We start from the raw sequence: 14,939 nt of genomic DNA, 5'->3' as shown, positions 1-14,939 counted from the left end.
CATGTCTTTGAATAGACGGTCACTCTCTCCTTAACACAGACTAAACACAGAATCCCTAGCTTCTGTCAAAAAACAATCTAGGAGCCACTTTTACAGCAATTTCCTTTTAGTCCACCAGTGATCAGTGTTCTTTCTTCTTGAAATGGCTTTATATATACTTGAAATTTGTTTGTGTCAGTATTGTTCCCCCTTCTTTCCTCTCCACTGCTCTCTTTTGTCTGTCTCTGTCTCTGTCTCTGTCTCTCTTTCTCTTTCCCCTGTGGTAGAGGTCGGAACTGTTTCTTACTTGTCTTTGTAACCCCAGTATAGTGTCTAGAACATAGTAGACTTTAACAAATATCTCTTCCCCTGCCCACCATGGTTGCATTCAGTCAAAACAATTCTGTGCAGGATACTGACTCTTTATACTTCCTCCCCAACTCTAACTTTATTCCCTATCCCTAAATTCAGCTGTATCATTGTTTGTATAAAGTACAAATACTAATTTACTTAACTGTTTATTTTGGTTGCAATCATAAAACATAGAGTAAGTATAGACATTAGAATGAACCTTAACAATTGCCTAAGCCAAACCCTTTATTTTGTTGATGAGAAAATGAAGGACCAAAGGGGCAATTGACCTGTCCAAGGTTATATCATGAATTAGTGGCAGAGCCAGACCTGGAAGCAATTGCCTTATTAGAGTGTTCTTTCTACTTCTGGTGTCTGTATGATGTCTACATGTTGGGTAAAGTCAATATTTGGGGTATTGGATGATAATCCTCCAAAGCAGGAGTTCTTGACCATTTTTGTATCATGGACTTTGACAGTTTGCTGAAGCCTATAAACTCCTCCGAATAATGTTTTTAAATGCAATGCAATGCAATAAAATAAAATAAAATTACATAGGATTACAAAAAATTATCTACATTGAAATGTTATCATCAAAATATTTTTTTAAAAATCTAGGTCCATGCATCTAGGATAATTCAGTATCTATACAAAATGTTTGATTAGTTGACACTTGCATGGGATCCTTACTCTAATTTTCCCTACTCCTCATGATCATAAGTTGCAGAGTGATGGGGTGGAGGGTGGGGAGAGAGCAAGAGGAGGGAGAGAGGGAGAGGAAGGGAGACAGACAAAGAGAGATAGATAGGTAGGTAGGTTGGCACATAGGTAGGTAGAAGAGAGATAGACTGATAGATAGCTATCATTTCAAGATTTGCAAAATGCTTTTTATATGTTATATTGTCTGATCCTCACAACAACCCTATGAAGCAGGTGCTGTTATTATCTCAATTTTACAAATGAGGAAACTGATGTCAGGGAAGATTAAATGACTTCTCTAACATTGCACAGAGAATAGCTAAGGTAGCATTTAAACACAAAAATTCCTGATTCCAAGTCTAACACACAATCCACTATGCCATCTATATACCTCTTTATGTTAGAGAAGTGACCTTTCATTCTCAAAGGCCATACCAGTTGAAATAAAGTTCTTGGCAGGTCCTACTCAGGTGGACAGGTTTTAGGTACAAGCCCAGCAGTGAACATATATCTCTTGTTGGAGAACAAACTTGACTCACTTTGGAAAAGCTCATCAACTAATGGTTGGCCACCATGTGATCAGTTTTCCAAGTCACAGAAACTCATGAAGAAAATCAAGTGAGAGAGCAGAGCTATTTTATAGTCTTGGAGAGACAAAGTGGAAGTATGGGAAAAGCATGGGTTTGAGAGTCGAGAGACCTGGGTTCAAATCCTAGCTCTGGTGTTTACTAATCTGATCTTGTGTGAGTTACTTAACCTCCATGAGATCTCACTTTCCTTATCTGCAAAATGAGAGGATTGTCTTCTGAGGTCCCTTCTCTACCCGTGATCCTAAGAAAATCCTAGACCCTTGACATATTGAACTAGACACTATTCTTAGGTGGAAACTTTGATAAAGGGAATGCCCTTAAAAACGCTAATGTTGATACAGAGAGAAAATCAGCGTTTTTATTTCTATTTACATCTATTTCCTTCCCTCTTTCTAGTTCTTGGATATCTCAGTTAAGTGGACCACACAGGAAACCTTTCCTCCAAAATACCTTCATTATGACCCAGAAACATCTCGTCAGCTGTTGTGTGACCAGTGCCCCCCAGGCACCTACTTAAAGCAACACTGTACAACAAGGAGAAGGACCCAGTGTGAGCCCTGCCCTCATCACTACTATACTGAGAACTGGCATTTTAGTGAGGAGTGTTTATACTGCAGCGGAGTGTGCAAAGAGCTGCAGCATGTGAAACAGGAGTGTAATAGCACACACAACCGTGTGTGTGAATGTATGGAAGGACGGTATCTGGAGTTGGAGTTCTGTCTAAGGCACACCAGCTGTCCCCCAGGATTCGGTGTAGTACAAGCAGGTAGGTGGCTGATTTCCATCCGCAGCAAAATTAATTAGTGTTATACATAGCACAGGAGAGTCGCCAGAGTGACAGATAAAGAAACAAACTTGTTCTGATGACATTACAGGATAGCAAACTCCGATGGCAATGAAAGAAGCTTCTCAGGCTATACCTCTTCCGTGGACTGTTGCCAAAAGAGCTGCTCTCCAAGGAATCCTTTGGTACTAAAATGCAATTTAGTGACAAGTCTCAAATGTAGCAAATTGCCCTCTAATGAGAAACATGATGGATTGCCCTTTTTTCAAAAGAGCCTACTCTGGGTTACACTGTTTATACCTGATAAATACTCCGTTTTTCATTTCGAAGCTGGCTGCTTCAAGCTACAGTGCTTTTTGACAAACATCAGAAATGTTAATTGATACCAAGAGAGTAATTATACCAATATTAATGAGGCACTAGAGCTGTAACAATGCACAGTTATAATTAATTATGTCAAAAATATGAGAGCCATTTGGGAGTGCATATTTTTATTATTATAAAGAAAGCCGGCTCTTTCTTTGGCAGGGAATTCAAACATGTTGGGTGTCTGGGAAGGATAAAGGCTGGAGCAATGTATCTTCAATGGCTTTATTCTTCATTTTAGATGAAAAAACTTGTTAAAGTCAAGCATAAATGTTCATCTATTAACAAAAGGTTATCACTGTACAGTCATTTCAGCTGTGCCCTTCCCTTCATGACCCCTTTTGGGCTTTCTTGGCCAAGATACTTCAGTGGTTTGCCATTTCCTTCTCCAGCTCATTTTACAGATGAGGGAACTGAGGCAAACAAGGTTCAGCGACTTGCCCAGGTTCACACAGCTAGTAAGTGTCCGAGGCCAGCTTTGAACTCAGGAAGATGACCCTCAGTTTGGCACTCTATGCCAATGTACCACCTAGCTACCCCAAACAAAAGGCTAGTGTCATCTTATTTTGAAAAGTGGCGAGATGAATAGTTAGAGAACTGTCCTTGAAGACAGGAAGACAGGCTCAAGAACTGACCCTGACACTCACTGGATAGGTTTCCCAGACAGGTTGTTGACTCACTCAGTGATCTAATTCAGTGGTGTTAAACTCAAATAGAAACAGGAGTTCCTACATTTCCCTTTTCCCTACATTTTGAGAATATAATTCAGTCAGATCTTATGGAATCTTCAGATAAGATTTGACTTTTTGCTTACCACATTTATAAAACTTCAACATAGCTAATATATACATGAAAATTTTGGAATACTTCAGAGAATCATAGTGTTTTAAAACTAAGTTAGCTCTTGGAGATGATCTGGACCAACTAAAGTGAATAAAGTTTAAGGGTCTTGCCCAAGATCACATAGCTGCTAAGTGAAAATGAGAGGGTAAGACAGATGATATCTAAACCGTTCTCCTTGTAAAATTTTACTATAGACTTTGTGATGAAGGTGTAGTACTTGGTCAAGAACTTGGGGTTTTCATATCCATTTCACTATAACAACTAGTATTTAAATGGTGTTTAAGATTAAACCAGTGATAAATATATAGAGGTGGATATCTGCATAGTTAGTTATAGAGTTCTAAAAGTCTTCATGCAATTTTAAGTTATTAAAGCTTTAAAAGTCTTAACTTTGATAGCTTAAAATGCTCAAAGACTTTTGGAATACCTTGTATTAAATCTCACTTGTGAACTAAGAGGGGTAGATATTATTATGATACATATTTCATAAATTAACAAACTAAAACTGAGAGAACTTAAGCGATTTACCCAGGGACACAAAGCTTATGAGTGCCTGAAACATGATTTGAACTCACTTCTTCCTGATTCTAGTGCCCTATCTATCCACTATGTCACCTAGCTGCCTTTACCACTTTTATATCTATAGAACCACTACCAGAATCATAGAATTTCAAAGTTGGAAGGTACCACCACCTCAGTGCCTATGTAGTTCAACCCATTTCTGAAAATGAATTCCTTTTCCAAAACACATGACAATTTATTGCCATCATCCTCATCTTCAGTATCATCATCACCACTGCACTATCATCTCTCTTTCCTCTCTATCCCTTTCTGTTTCTGTCTGTCTCTTTTCTCCTCTTTGACTCAATCTCTCTTTTTTATCTCTATCTCTGTTTTTCTCTTCCCCTCTCTCTCAGGCTCTCTTTCTTTCTCTCTGCCTCTTTCTGTCTCTCTCTGCCACTGCCTTTTTCTGTGTGTGTGTGTGTGTGTGTGTGTGTGTGTGTGTGTGTGTGTTTCTCTCTCTCTGTCTTGCTTTCTGTCTCTGTCAGTCTCTCTGTGTGTATCTCTCTAAGGAAGGCTCTAAAATGAGTTTCTTAAGAAGACTTGAGGGAGGAATTGTATTAACTCAACTCTCTCCAGCATGTATTGAACATAAGATTGCTAAAAATCATGCAATCTAGACTGCAGCAGAAATGGACACTTTAAATTTTGGTGAAGACATTTCTAGAATAATGAAGCTGGGAAGAAGAGCCCTCCTTGAAGAAAGTATGAAACCATGTTTGCAAAGAGAAATGTCAAGCCAGAATTCTCTGGACAAAGGCAGCCATTCTATTTAGCTCCACCACAGAAGGCCTTATTTACTCCTGTCTTCCTCCCTTTCCTTTCCCTGAGCACACAAGCTGTCCTCTCAATTGAAAAATGTTTTCCAAAATAAGCAGAAGGAAGGATATGTATGAGATGCCAGTTTCCAAAACATTAATTCCCCTCATCCCATTTTCAATGAAATGCCTCTACATCTTGTTTGCTTCTCCTGACCCTACTACACTTCTAAGCCACATGGAATTTCTTAGACCAGCATAGGGCAACCTCCAGCTGCACTGCAGGCCTGTTCCTGCATCATCATCATCTTGGTGATGCTCAGTATTACGCTTTGTATTTCCATTCACCTGAGGTTAGGAAAGAGGGGCTATCACTTCAGTTTACACAAGAATATTAGAAAGATGCTGAACCTCCTCTGTGGAAACTCTTTCCACCAACATTGATTCCACCAACAACTCTTTCAACCAATAATCTATAACTTAGTAGTTTATTCCTAGAGAGTTGCCTGAACACATAGAGAGTTTAAATCATCTCCCCAGGGTCACCAAGCTAGTGGGTATTACTGTGCATATTGGAACTCAGGACTTCCAGACACTCTTCCTATTGGCATCTCTGATTATCCATGTCATAGGCCACCTCAACCTGATCCCTATAAATTTCAAGATTTCTCCTACTTTCTCAAATTATAATGCATATACATCCACATTGTGACTTGCCCCTTCCTTTTTGATGTTGACAAATGGGATTTTTTTTCTTTTGGAGTTTCGTGGAAGCCACGGATGATATGTGAAGGTCAGAAGAAGATACAGAAAAAGTTTAAAAACTCAGAAATTTGTATTTAATGCAAAATTTTACAATAAAATACTGTAAGCACCCCATAAAAAAGTTCTGACGTCTGGTGTGAAGGGAGGGCCAAAACTTTTTACTTCAATTTTCAAGATCACCAAGGAATCCTACCCCACAATGTGGAAGGGATAATGGTACTTATCTGTTTTGTATATGTTATAATTCAACAGAATCTGAGCTCCTTGAGTACTCTTAGAGTTTTACTTTTTTTTTTCTTTATGTCCCCAGCCCCAGAACTTGGTAGGCACTTAATGGTTTGGATTGGTTAAATTTCTAACCCTGAAACATTACCATCCTGTCCAAAGTAGTATAATAATGTCTAAAATGAAATGATGCTGGATATTTCTGCAGTGAAATTATAGCCCTTTGATAATCTGTTCACTAGGTCACACTGTCTCTATTTTTCTAAACCTAAAATGAACTTACTCATGGCTTGCTGCTCATATTATCTAGGAGAAATATTGAGGGAAGAATAGGAGGTCATTAGGAAGCTTCCAGAACTTCCCTTAAAGGCATTTCTATTGCTATACTCTGCCTTCACCCGAGTTACAAATGCTCACTAGATATAAAGCAAAGAAACAATAGGCTACTAAGTGGGAGACTAGCCTTGGAGTGAGGAAAGCCTGGATTCAGTTCCTCCTTCTGCCATATACTGACTGTATGACCATAAACAAGTCTCTCAACTTTTCTTCATCCTCCACGTGGCTCTTAGAGACTATAAATGACAGAGTAGGTGGCGTTCTGTTTTGGCAAAATAACAGTTTCTCATGTGAAGTTCCCCATACTGATGAAATCATAGGTCTATTTGAAAAAGAAAAGAAATAAAATTTAAAAAGGAAAGATCAAGACCACTCATATATATTGAAGAACAGCTTGTAGGTAGGATCTTCTGTGTGAGAATTTACAAATTCCTCTCTCTCTCTCTCAAATTAATAATAATTGCTAACATTTATAAAGTGCTTATCACAGGCACTTTACAATAATAACCCTGGGAGCTAGGTGCTATTATTACCTTCATTTTACAAATGAGGAAACTGTGTCTAATAGAAAGTGACTTACCCAAGGCCACCCAGTTATTATTTAAGGCTGGATTTCAGCTCAGATGTCCCTGACCACAGACCCAGAACTTTCAACATTTGTCACCTAGCTATCTTTAACTGGGTAGAGAATTACACCGTTCTCCCTATTTACATATTTCTAGTAGTCAACATCATATAACATGTAATAGATGTCAAAGAAAGACTTGTCACTAGTATCTTGAGAAACTACTGGCATGATAGAAAATATACTGGAACTTTCATGTAACAATTCATATTTATATAGTGATTAAAGGTTTACATGATCCTTCTGATGATATGGTCAAATTTGATATGAGGTAGACATATGTTGGACTGTATTCAAGAGGACTTAGTAGTTATTATATTAGTTATTATAGCTGGTAGGATCTTTTTTTGTTGTTTATTTTTGTATACCAAATGACTTGTACTTATCAAATAATTGTGAAATTGAATTATAGTACCAATCTACGTAGTTATGCCATGGTTTCTGCCTAAAGAGAATCCCCTAGCATGTATCCACAGACAGTGTCCTAACAGGGTTTCAGCACAATTGTTTACAGTCATCTGGCAGGAACTCACTATCCAGGTGTTTGGCTTCTCTCCATTTGTTTCCTCCATGTCACTGCTCATGATTATTTCCATTAGCAAAGAAACAAAAAAGAGAGAGAGAAGCTCAGGACAGGAGGAAATGGTGGCGAGACAGTGGAAAGAATACTGACTTTAGGCTCATAGGACTAAAATTAAAATCCCATTTCTATTGCTTCCTACCTGATTTTTGGGGCAAGTCACTTCCTTGGACCTCAGTTTCCTAATTTGTAAAATTATGGATTTAGACTGGATGTGCTCTCTAAGCTCCTGAAAGGAGTCACTTTTGCTACGAATTTTGGCTAGAGGGAAATGGGAGACTGGAGATGGAAATAACTATTGAAATGAGACTTGAGAATTTTCTATGGGTTCTAGTTTTCTACATTTACTCATTAGTTGTTGAATAGGCAGTCAAAAGTTGAATATATCATTCCTTGCCTTCCTACAGGCTGTCTCCATTTTCCAATACTGTTACCTATATCACTGCCTTTATGTTAGTTTTTCTTATACCCTCCTCTTCCCAATTTTTGTTCCCAGGAACCAAAATTACTTTGAATTTACTTTTAATAGTTGTTATTTTCAGGCATGTCTGAGTCTTCATGACCCCATTTGGGATTCTCTTGGCAAAGATACTGGTGTGCTTTTCCATTTCCTTCTCCAGTTCATTTTACAGATGAGGAAACTGAGGCAAACAGGATTAAGTGACTTCTTTAGGGTCACACAACCAGTAAGTGTCTGAGACCAGGTTTGAACCAAGGAGGATATCTTCCTGACTCCAGGATGGTTGTTCTATCTACTGCACCACCTAGTTGCTCCTACTTTGAATAAATTTTTATTTCTTTTACCACTATGTGTGGAATATAGAATGCAGTAGAATATATGGTTCTGAGGGCAGGGGGGCTATTTAGTTCTGTTTTCATATCCTTCCCCCCTCACCTCCCACAGTGCCATGGCCTTAGTAAATCTTTCTTGATTAAAGAATGAATAAATTGAAAAAATGCATTTGAATGATCTATTCTTATAAATATTGCTTTAAAAATGCTGCTAGCCCTCACTAGATGGAGATATTTTCATATGCAAATATACTGTGCAGCATGTAGCATATCCATGCATAAAAGAGAGTACTGACATTACTTATTTTAATAGCATTTTTATTTGTTGGCTAGTTCAAGTTCTTCCTATTAATGTTTTCTCCAAACATATCAAATTTCTTCCCACAGTACATTGGAATGCCCATGCAATCACACTTCCTCTAAGTTATAATGACTGTTCTCTTGGATACAAAAGCTAAAACAAAATAGGATATCATCTAGCATCTATTATCTTCCTCAGTGGCAGGTTAGCATTTTGGAGGCAGCTCAAGTTCCCTTCCTTTGTTCTGCAGTTTATTATAACATCGTAAATTTTTACTTCATGAGGTTAGCACATTTATTAGTCAGTGGATATGCTGATGTTCAAGGCAAGAAAGAACATCACTGGGGGCTAATTAGAATTTAAAGGCATGACATTTAGATTACATTCATTCCTTGGAATGAGAAAACAACAAACAGAAATTATTTTCCACCAGAGTCCATGATTTTTCTAGAACAATAACTCAAAGGACACAGTTGACATTTGCTCTTTCCTGACCATTCTGTCTGTGGTCTAAGTGAATACAAAAAATCACTGTAAAAGATTAGGTGGTATATACAGTGGCGGGGAGTACTTACGGCAAGACTTTTAGCGGGTTTTTCAGAACCATACTAATGCCATGCCTGCTGTGAGAGTCTTTGACACTGAAGTGCTAAACTGGCTGTTATCTTTCCTGAAGGAACCCCAGAGCGAAATACCATTTGCAAAAGGTGCCCAGATGGATTTTTCTCAAATGAGACTTCTTCTAAAGCACCATGCAGGAAACACACAAATTGCAGTGCCCTTGGTCTCCGAATGGCATCAAAAGGAAATGCAACTCATGACAATCTCTGCTCTGGAAATACAGAAGCAACTCAAAAATGTGGAATAGGTAATGATGTTCCCCAAAACTCTCTGATGGAGTGGCTGTATCTCGTGTGATGAGGCTTGCCCTAAAACCCCATTCCTCTCTGCCCCTTCAACCATTTTTTTTTCTTCCTCTAGTATCAGTTTATCGGGACTCATTCAATACTATTCAGTTCATCTGGCCTCAGTTTATTTAACACTTATTCCTGCACGTTGTTGCTATGGCTATTATCTTTCCTGCCCCCATCTCCAATTTAATAAGAATACTATGAAAATTCCTATTGTCTAATGTGGTCTTATTTTCTGGCTAAAGTTAACTTTCCACCTTAGTTTGGTCCAATTCCTCTCCTTTTGTACCCTAAAATAAGATATCGTTCCTTGGGAGGTGGGAAGGAAAGAAAGAAGGAGAGGTGGGTATGAACCTGTTCAAATAAGAAAAAAGTTCAAATGGTAGAATATTTTTTACAGATAGGTCATATTATCACTTTTGGCTAACATGCATATTATCAGATACTAACAGATGAAATGAAGTCATCTAATGAAAAAACTTTAATTCCAAATAAATTGTCATAGCCTAAGAAGCTCACATATCATTAACATCTAAATCACAAGATCTTTCATGCGTTTCTGATGTTTTACTTAGTAAAAATCAGTCATCAGTTTTTGATGTATCAATTATATCATTCATGAAGATACCGATCATAATCCATCCATACTTTCTCATCATGTGCATATAATCCCCCGAATACTGTATGACAGTTCACCCAGTGTGTTGGTGGATTTCTTCTTCTTCATCCCTTAACATTGGAGAGATACTGATAGAACACTTGGGCATTGATTCATTATCTCTTGATTTTGTTGTGGTCAGACAGTCATTCAGTCATATCTAGCACACCTTCATGACCCCATGGACCACTGCATGTCAGGCCCTTCTGACCTGTGGTGCTCATCTTTTAAAAATATTGTCCATGGGGTTTTTTTGGCAAAGATACTGAAGTAGTTGACCATTTGCTTCTCCAGTTTTATGCAGGCAGAGGTTAAATGACTTGCCCAGGGGCTCACACTGCTAGCATCTGAGGTCAGATTTGAACTCTTATCTTTCTGACTTGCTCAATGCAATCTAAGCTGCTCCCTCCCTCGATCTTCTTGGAATTGATTTTGAATTAGTAAGACTTCTGCATCCTTTCTTGACCCACATTCTAGGTTTTTAAGTGTTCCTCGCCTACATTTTTTGCCCCAGGTCACCTCAGAAGCAGACTTAGGAGGTCCATATATCAGATGAAGAAACATATTCCTTCTAAAACTCAATTCTTTTAGGAAAGAGAATAGTCTACAGATAAATAAAATATGGACACCTCTTCAGAAAAGATCCTTCTACTCGTCCTTTATATGATATGTATTTCTGTACATAGATCATTTGAGACCTTGATATGCTTGTTCTAAGTCATATTGTAATTTTCTCAAAAGTGGAGACTGTCTGTTTCATCCCCTGATTCCAAAGTACCCTGTGGATATTAGATAAGCATTAATTGAATTTAGTTATTTAAATTAAATTAGAAAAACAGTTTGAGGCAAAGATTTAGTCATGTTGATATTATCATTATTCTTCTAAATTAACTGAGTTAAAATAATATTAAATGCCCTAGAAAACTTAAAAATTTGATTCACCTCAATAAGCAATTAAGTGTCCACTCTGTTCAAGGACATAAGTGACTCAGAATCTTCTCTCAAGGAGCTTATGTTCTACTAACTAACTACTAACTACTAAGTAACAGTTCTACCCAGGCTGGCACTATATAAGAAATTCCAACTAAAAGAATGGTTATATATAACTGATTTTTAATACAACTTGTCACAGAAAGCGACTAAAAACTTGAAATCAATAGTTTCTCAAGAGTCAAGGAATCTAAGATCATTTTAATAATAATTTCCCTCTTTTGTTCTACTTAGATGTCACCCTGTGTGAGGAGGCTTTCTTCAGGTTTGCTTTTCCTACAAAATTTACCCCTAATTGGCTCAGCGTTCTGATGGACAGTTTGCCTGGAACCAAGGTGAATGCAGAAATGATAGAAAGGATAAAAAGAAGACACAGCTCTCAAGAACAAACTTTCCAGCTGCTCAAGTTATGGAAGCATCAAAACAAAGACCAGGATATGGTCAAGAAGATTATTCAAGGTATGGTATCCCAAGCCAGTATTCAAATAGGGATTGCAGAGGAATATATTTATTGGGAAATGAGAAATTATCCATTTTCCTGTTAAATAGTATAGAGTTGATGATCCTTCATCTTGAATCCTTTCTGAGTTTCAAATAATGTCAATATGCTAATATGATGTAAGATGCAACTCCTCCCAAAAACAAATAGATTCACTCATTTTCCTGGTACTTCTTTTAAAAGCCAAATATATGTTTGTTGATGTTCAATGGTTTTAGTCTTTTCTGACTCAACTGGTCTCCATTTGGGGTTTTGGCAAAAATGCTATAGTGCTTTGCCATATCCATCTCCAGCTTATTTTACAGATAAGAAAACTTAGACAAGTAGAATTGTGTCTTGTCCAGGGTCCCACAGCTAGTGTCAGGGGATAGATTTGAACTGAGGTCCTCCTGACTCCAGGTCCAAAACTCTGGCTACTGCAACATCTAGAAGCCCATAGGTATAGTGTAAGGTAATATAGGTACAACGTAAGAAAAGGCAACTTCCAATCTGGGAAGGTCCAAATAGATTACAGGTCCTGCCTCCTAAACCTGGAGTTTTTATTCTTACTAGGTTTCTAATTTGGCTAGCAAACAAAAGTGATTTACCACTATGGGCCTCAGTTTCCACTTAAATCAAGGACATATGTTGGATTTATCTGATAAAGCACCTCACATTTATCAAGCAAAGTTTATAGGCATCCTTTCATTAATCCTCATAATGAAATCTGTTTTTCAAGAAATCATTTTAAGATTTTATATTGTAAGAATTAATGGGGTAATATCTGAAGTTAAAATTCCTTCAGTTAAATTTCAGAGTTCAGTGCCATGGCTGCAATTTGTTGTAGTTCTGTCAGCAGAATGAAAGCAAGGATAATTGGGGTTCATATGATACAGGAGTGATGTTAAGCAAAAACTACTTAGGTTTAAATCCCTTCTCAAATACTCAACAGCCTTGTGAACCTGAGCAAGTCTCTTAATGTCTCAAAGCCTCAGTTTCTTCATCTGTAAAAGGAAGGGGGTATAAATAGTGATTCACATATATGATTACCTATGATATGCATAAATGATCATACATATGACTCATATAACTGATGATGAAAGTTCTTTACAGCTTTATATCAATGATTCTATGAAGAGGGTTCTTTTAAAATCAGGTATTCATAGCCTGCTTAAGAGATTTTAAAATAGTCCTAGAGAAACTTTCCTTTTCCTTTGTTCATGCTAGAAAAAACACAGTAAAATCAAAAATCTTTTTTTTTTTTTTTTGTAATCGGCGAAACAAGGGGAAAAGTCAAATTGCAATGAAAGTAAGATCTAGGCCTTGGGACACAGATAAAAAGAGAAGATAAATTGTTTAGATCAGTCGATATTTGGCATCCATTTTGAAAAGGAAAAATCAGTAAAAAGCTTTCTGATATACTTTGTCTATAGACAATTAATTTATTTTATAGGAACAAATGCCCTAAAGATAATTTCTTTCTTAGTGTAAAGGTCTCAGACAACCCAACAGCTGGTTACTTCCATTTGTTCCAGATGGCAAATTTCTTGTGAAGATGGAGGAGGGTGACTAGGATTTCTTTTTCAAAGGACAGTACCCCCCCAAAAAAACTGAAAAAGGCAGTGTACTATTTAAATAGTGCAGTTTTTCTACCCCATCCTTACATCATAGTTCATCTTTGCTGTCTTCTCTTTATCATGGCCATTTGCACGATTATTTCTTAGTATTTTCAGAAGTTATTCTTACTATGGAGATCTCATGAAATTATGTATTTATTAAAGATCTACTTGATACCACAGAAATTAATTTTGATTAGAACAGATTAACTATTAAGGAGAACTGGAAAACCTTAACTCGACTACTCTTGAGTGGTACACTGCCTATTGATCAGGATTGTCATTGTTTTTGCCTTGGCTAAATCCATCAAATTTATACTCACTGATGATGGTGCTCCTGCATCTTGGGGCCTATTGATTTTCAGAACCATGTTTTGTTTTTCAGAATTGGATTCTATAGATTGTGGTATTATCAGATCATTGGTGGTATGATAGAAATAATATATCTGTCCTCCCACCTCCAAACAACCCAATAGTCAGCAAATCCTAAATAACGTAAATGACTATTGTCTATTGACTTGATTCCATTATGATTTTACTGTTTATTTAAGATTTAAGGTACTGGTTTCTCTTTAAAAAATTTTAAACTATATAGTAGTATCTACTTAAGAAAGGTTCTCCTCAAAACAGTATCGTCACATATGAAGAAGCTTAAGCAACTTTATCAGGGAAATGTGACTCATAGTAGCATCTCTTTCTTATTCTTAATTTACAGATATTGACCTTTGTGAAAACAGTGTGGTGAAACACATTGGGTTCTTGAACCTTACCCTGGAACAGCTCCGTAGTCTGATGGAAAGTTTACCAGGGAAGAAAGTAGGATTGGAAGACATTGAAAAAACCATGAAGTTATGCAAATCGACTGATCAGATCCTAAAGCTGCTTAGCCTGTGGAGAATAAAAAATGGTGATCAAGATACTCTGAAGGGTTTGGCACATGGACTGAAACACTTAAAAACGTACCACTTTCCCAAAGTGATCGTTCAGAGTCTAAGGAAGACAGTCAAATTTCTGCACAGTTTTACAATGTACAGATTATACCAGAAGCTATTTCTAGAAATGATAGGGAACCAAGTCCAGTCAGGTAAAATCAGCTGCTTATAATATAATCAGCCTTGACCTTGGGAGTAGAGGTTGAACAAACAGAGATGATGGAAGATGCTCGGTCTCTTCAGTGAGGCACATGGAGGGCACAGTGCATTCTGTTGTTTTGGACCAATTTGTGACCAACTGGCAATTAAGTGACTGCTCTGGTGATGTGCAAGAGACAGTACACCCCCAAAAGTTCAATACAAACCAGCGTGGGATCTGGTTCTGTATCTACTGACTATCTTTACTGCTAGAAGTAACTCAACTGGAAACAATAACCCAGATGAAAAATGTTTTTACTTCATCATGCCTTACTATGTATAGGAATGTTTAACTGGGAGTACTTGGAGTTTTCAGCAGTCCTGGATGCTTTTATCCAAAGGTCATTTTATGTAAAAGCTCCAAACATGTTGTTAACACTAATGCAGTATTTGCTATTTATATTCGTTCAGATAGGAGGTTTGTACATATTTATCATCTTAAATGGAAATTGTATAAGACTTAATTTTAGAAAGAGAAATTTATATTCTGTTTATATTATGACAAATGAAAGTGATAAATATATATATATTTTTTCCAATGGAGACTATGTAGCATTTCCTAATAGGCCCTGCCATTCTCCCTTCCAGAAGTGTTGTTTAT

The 14,939-nt window shown here is 37.2% G+C and overlaps 1 protein-coding gene across 1 annotated transcript in view; it reads left to right on the top strand.

Moving 5' to 3' along the window:
- TNFRSF11B (TNF receptor superfamily member 11b) overlaps positions 1-14,591 on the top strand; it is a 42,981-nt gene extending 28,390 nt beyond the window's left edge. The window contains 4 exon segments of the mRNA XM_044658269.1: positions 2,016-2,385; positions 9,232-9,423; positions 11,349-11,573; positions 13,924-14,591. Coding sequence (XP_044514204.1) covers positions 2,016-2,385; positions 9,232-9,423; positions 11,349-11,573; positions 13,924-14,312 — 1,176 coding nt within the window. The 3' untranslated portion in view covers positions 14,313-14,591.
- The last annotated feature ends 348 nt before the right edge of the window (positions 14,592-14,939 follow it).

The sequence above is a fragment of the Gracilinanus agilis genome, chromosome 1, assembly GCF_016433145.1.
Source record: "Gracilinanus agilis isolate LMUSP501 chromosome 1, AgileGrace, whole genome shotgun sequence".
NCBI lineage: Eukaryota > Metazoa > Chordata > Mammalia > Didelphimorphia > Didelphidae > Gracilinanus > Gracilinanus agilis.
The sequence above is the reverse complement of the archived record's forward strand: the minus strand, read 5'-3'. Positions and strand labels throughout refer to the sequence as shown.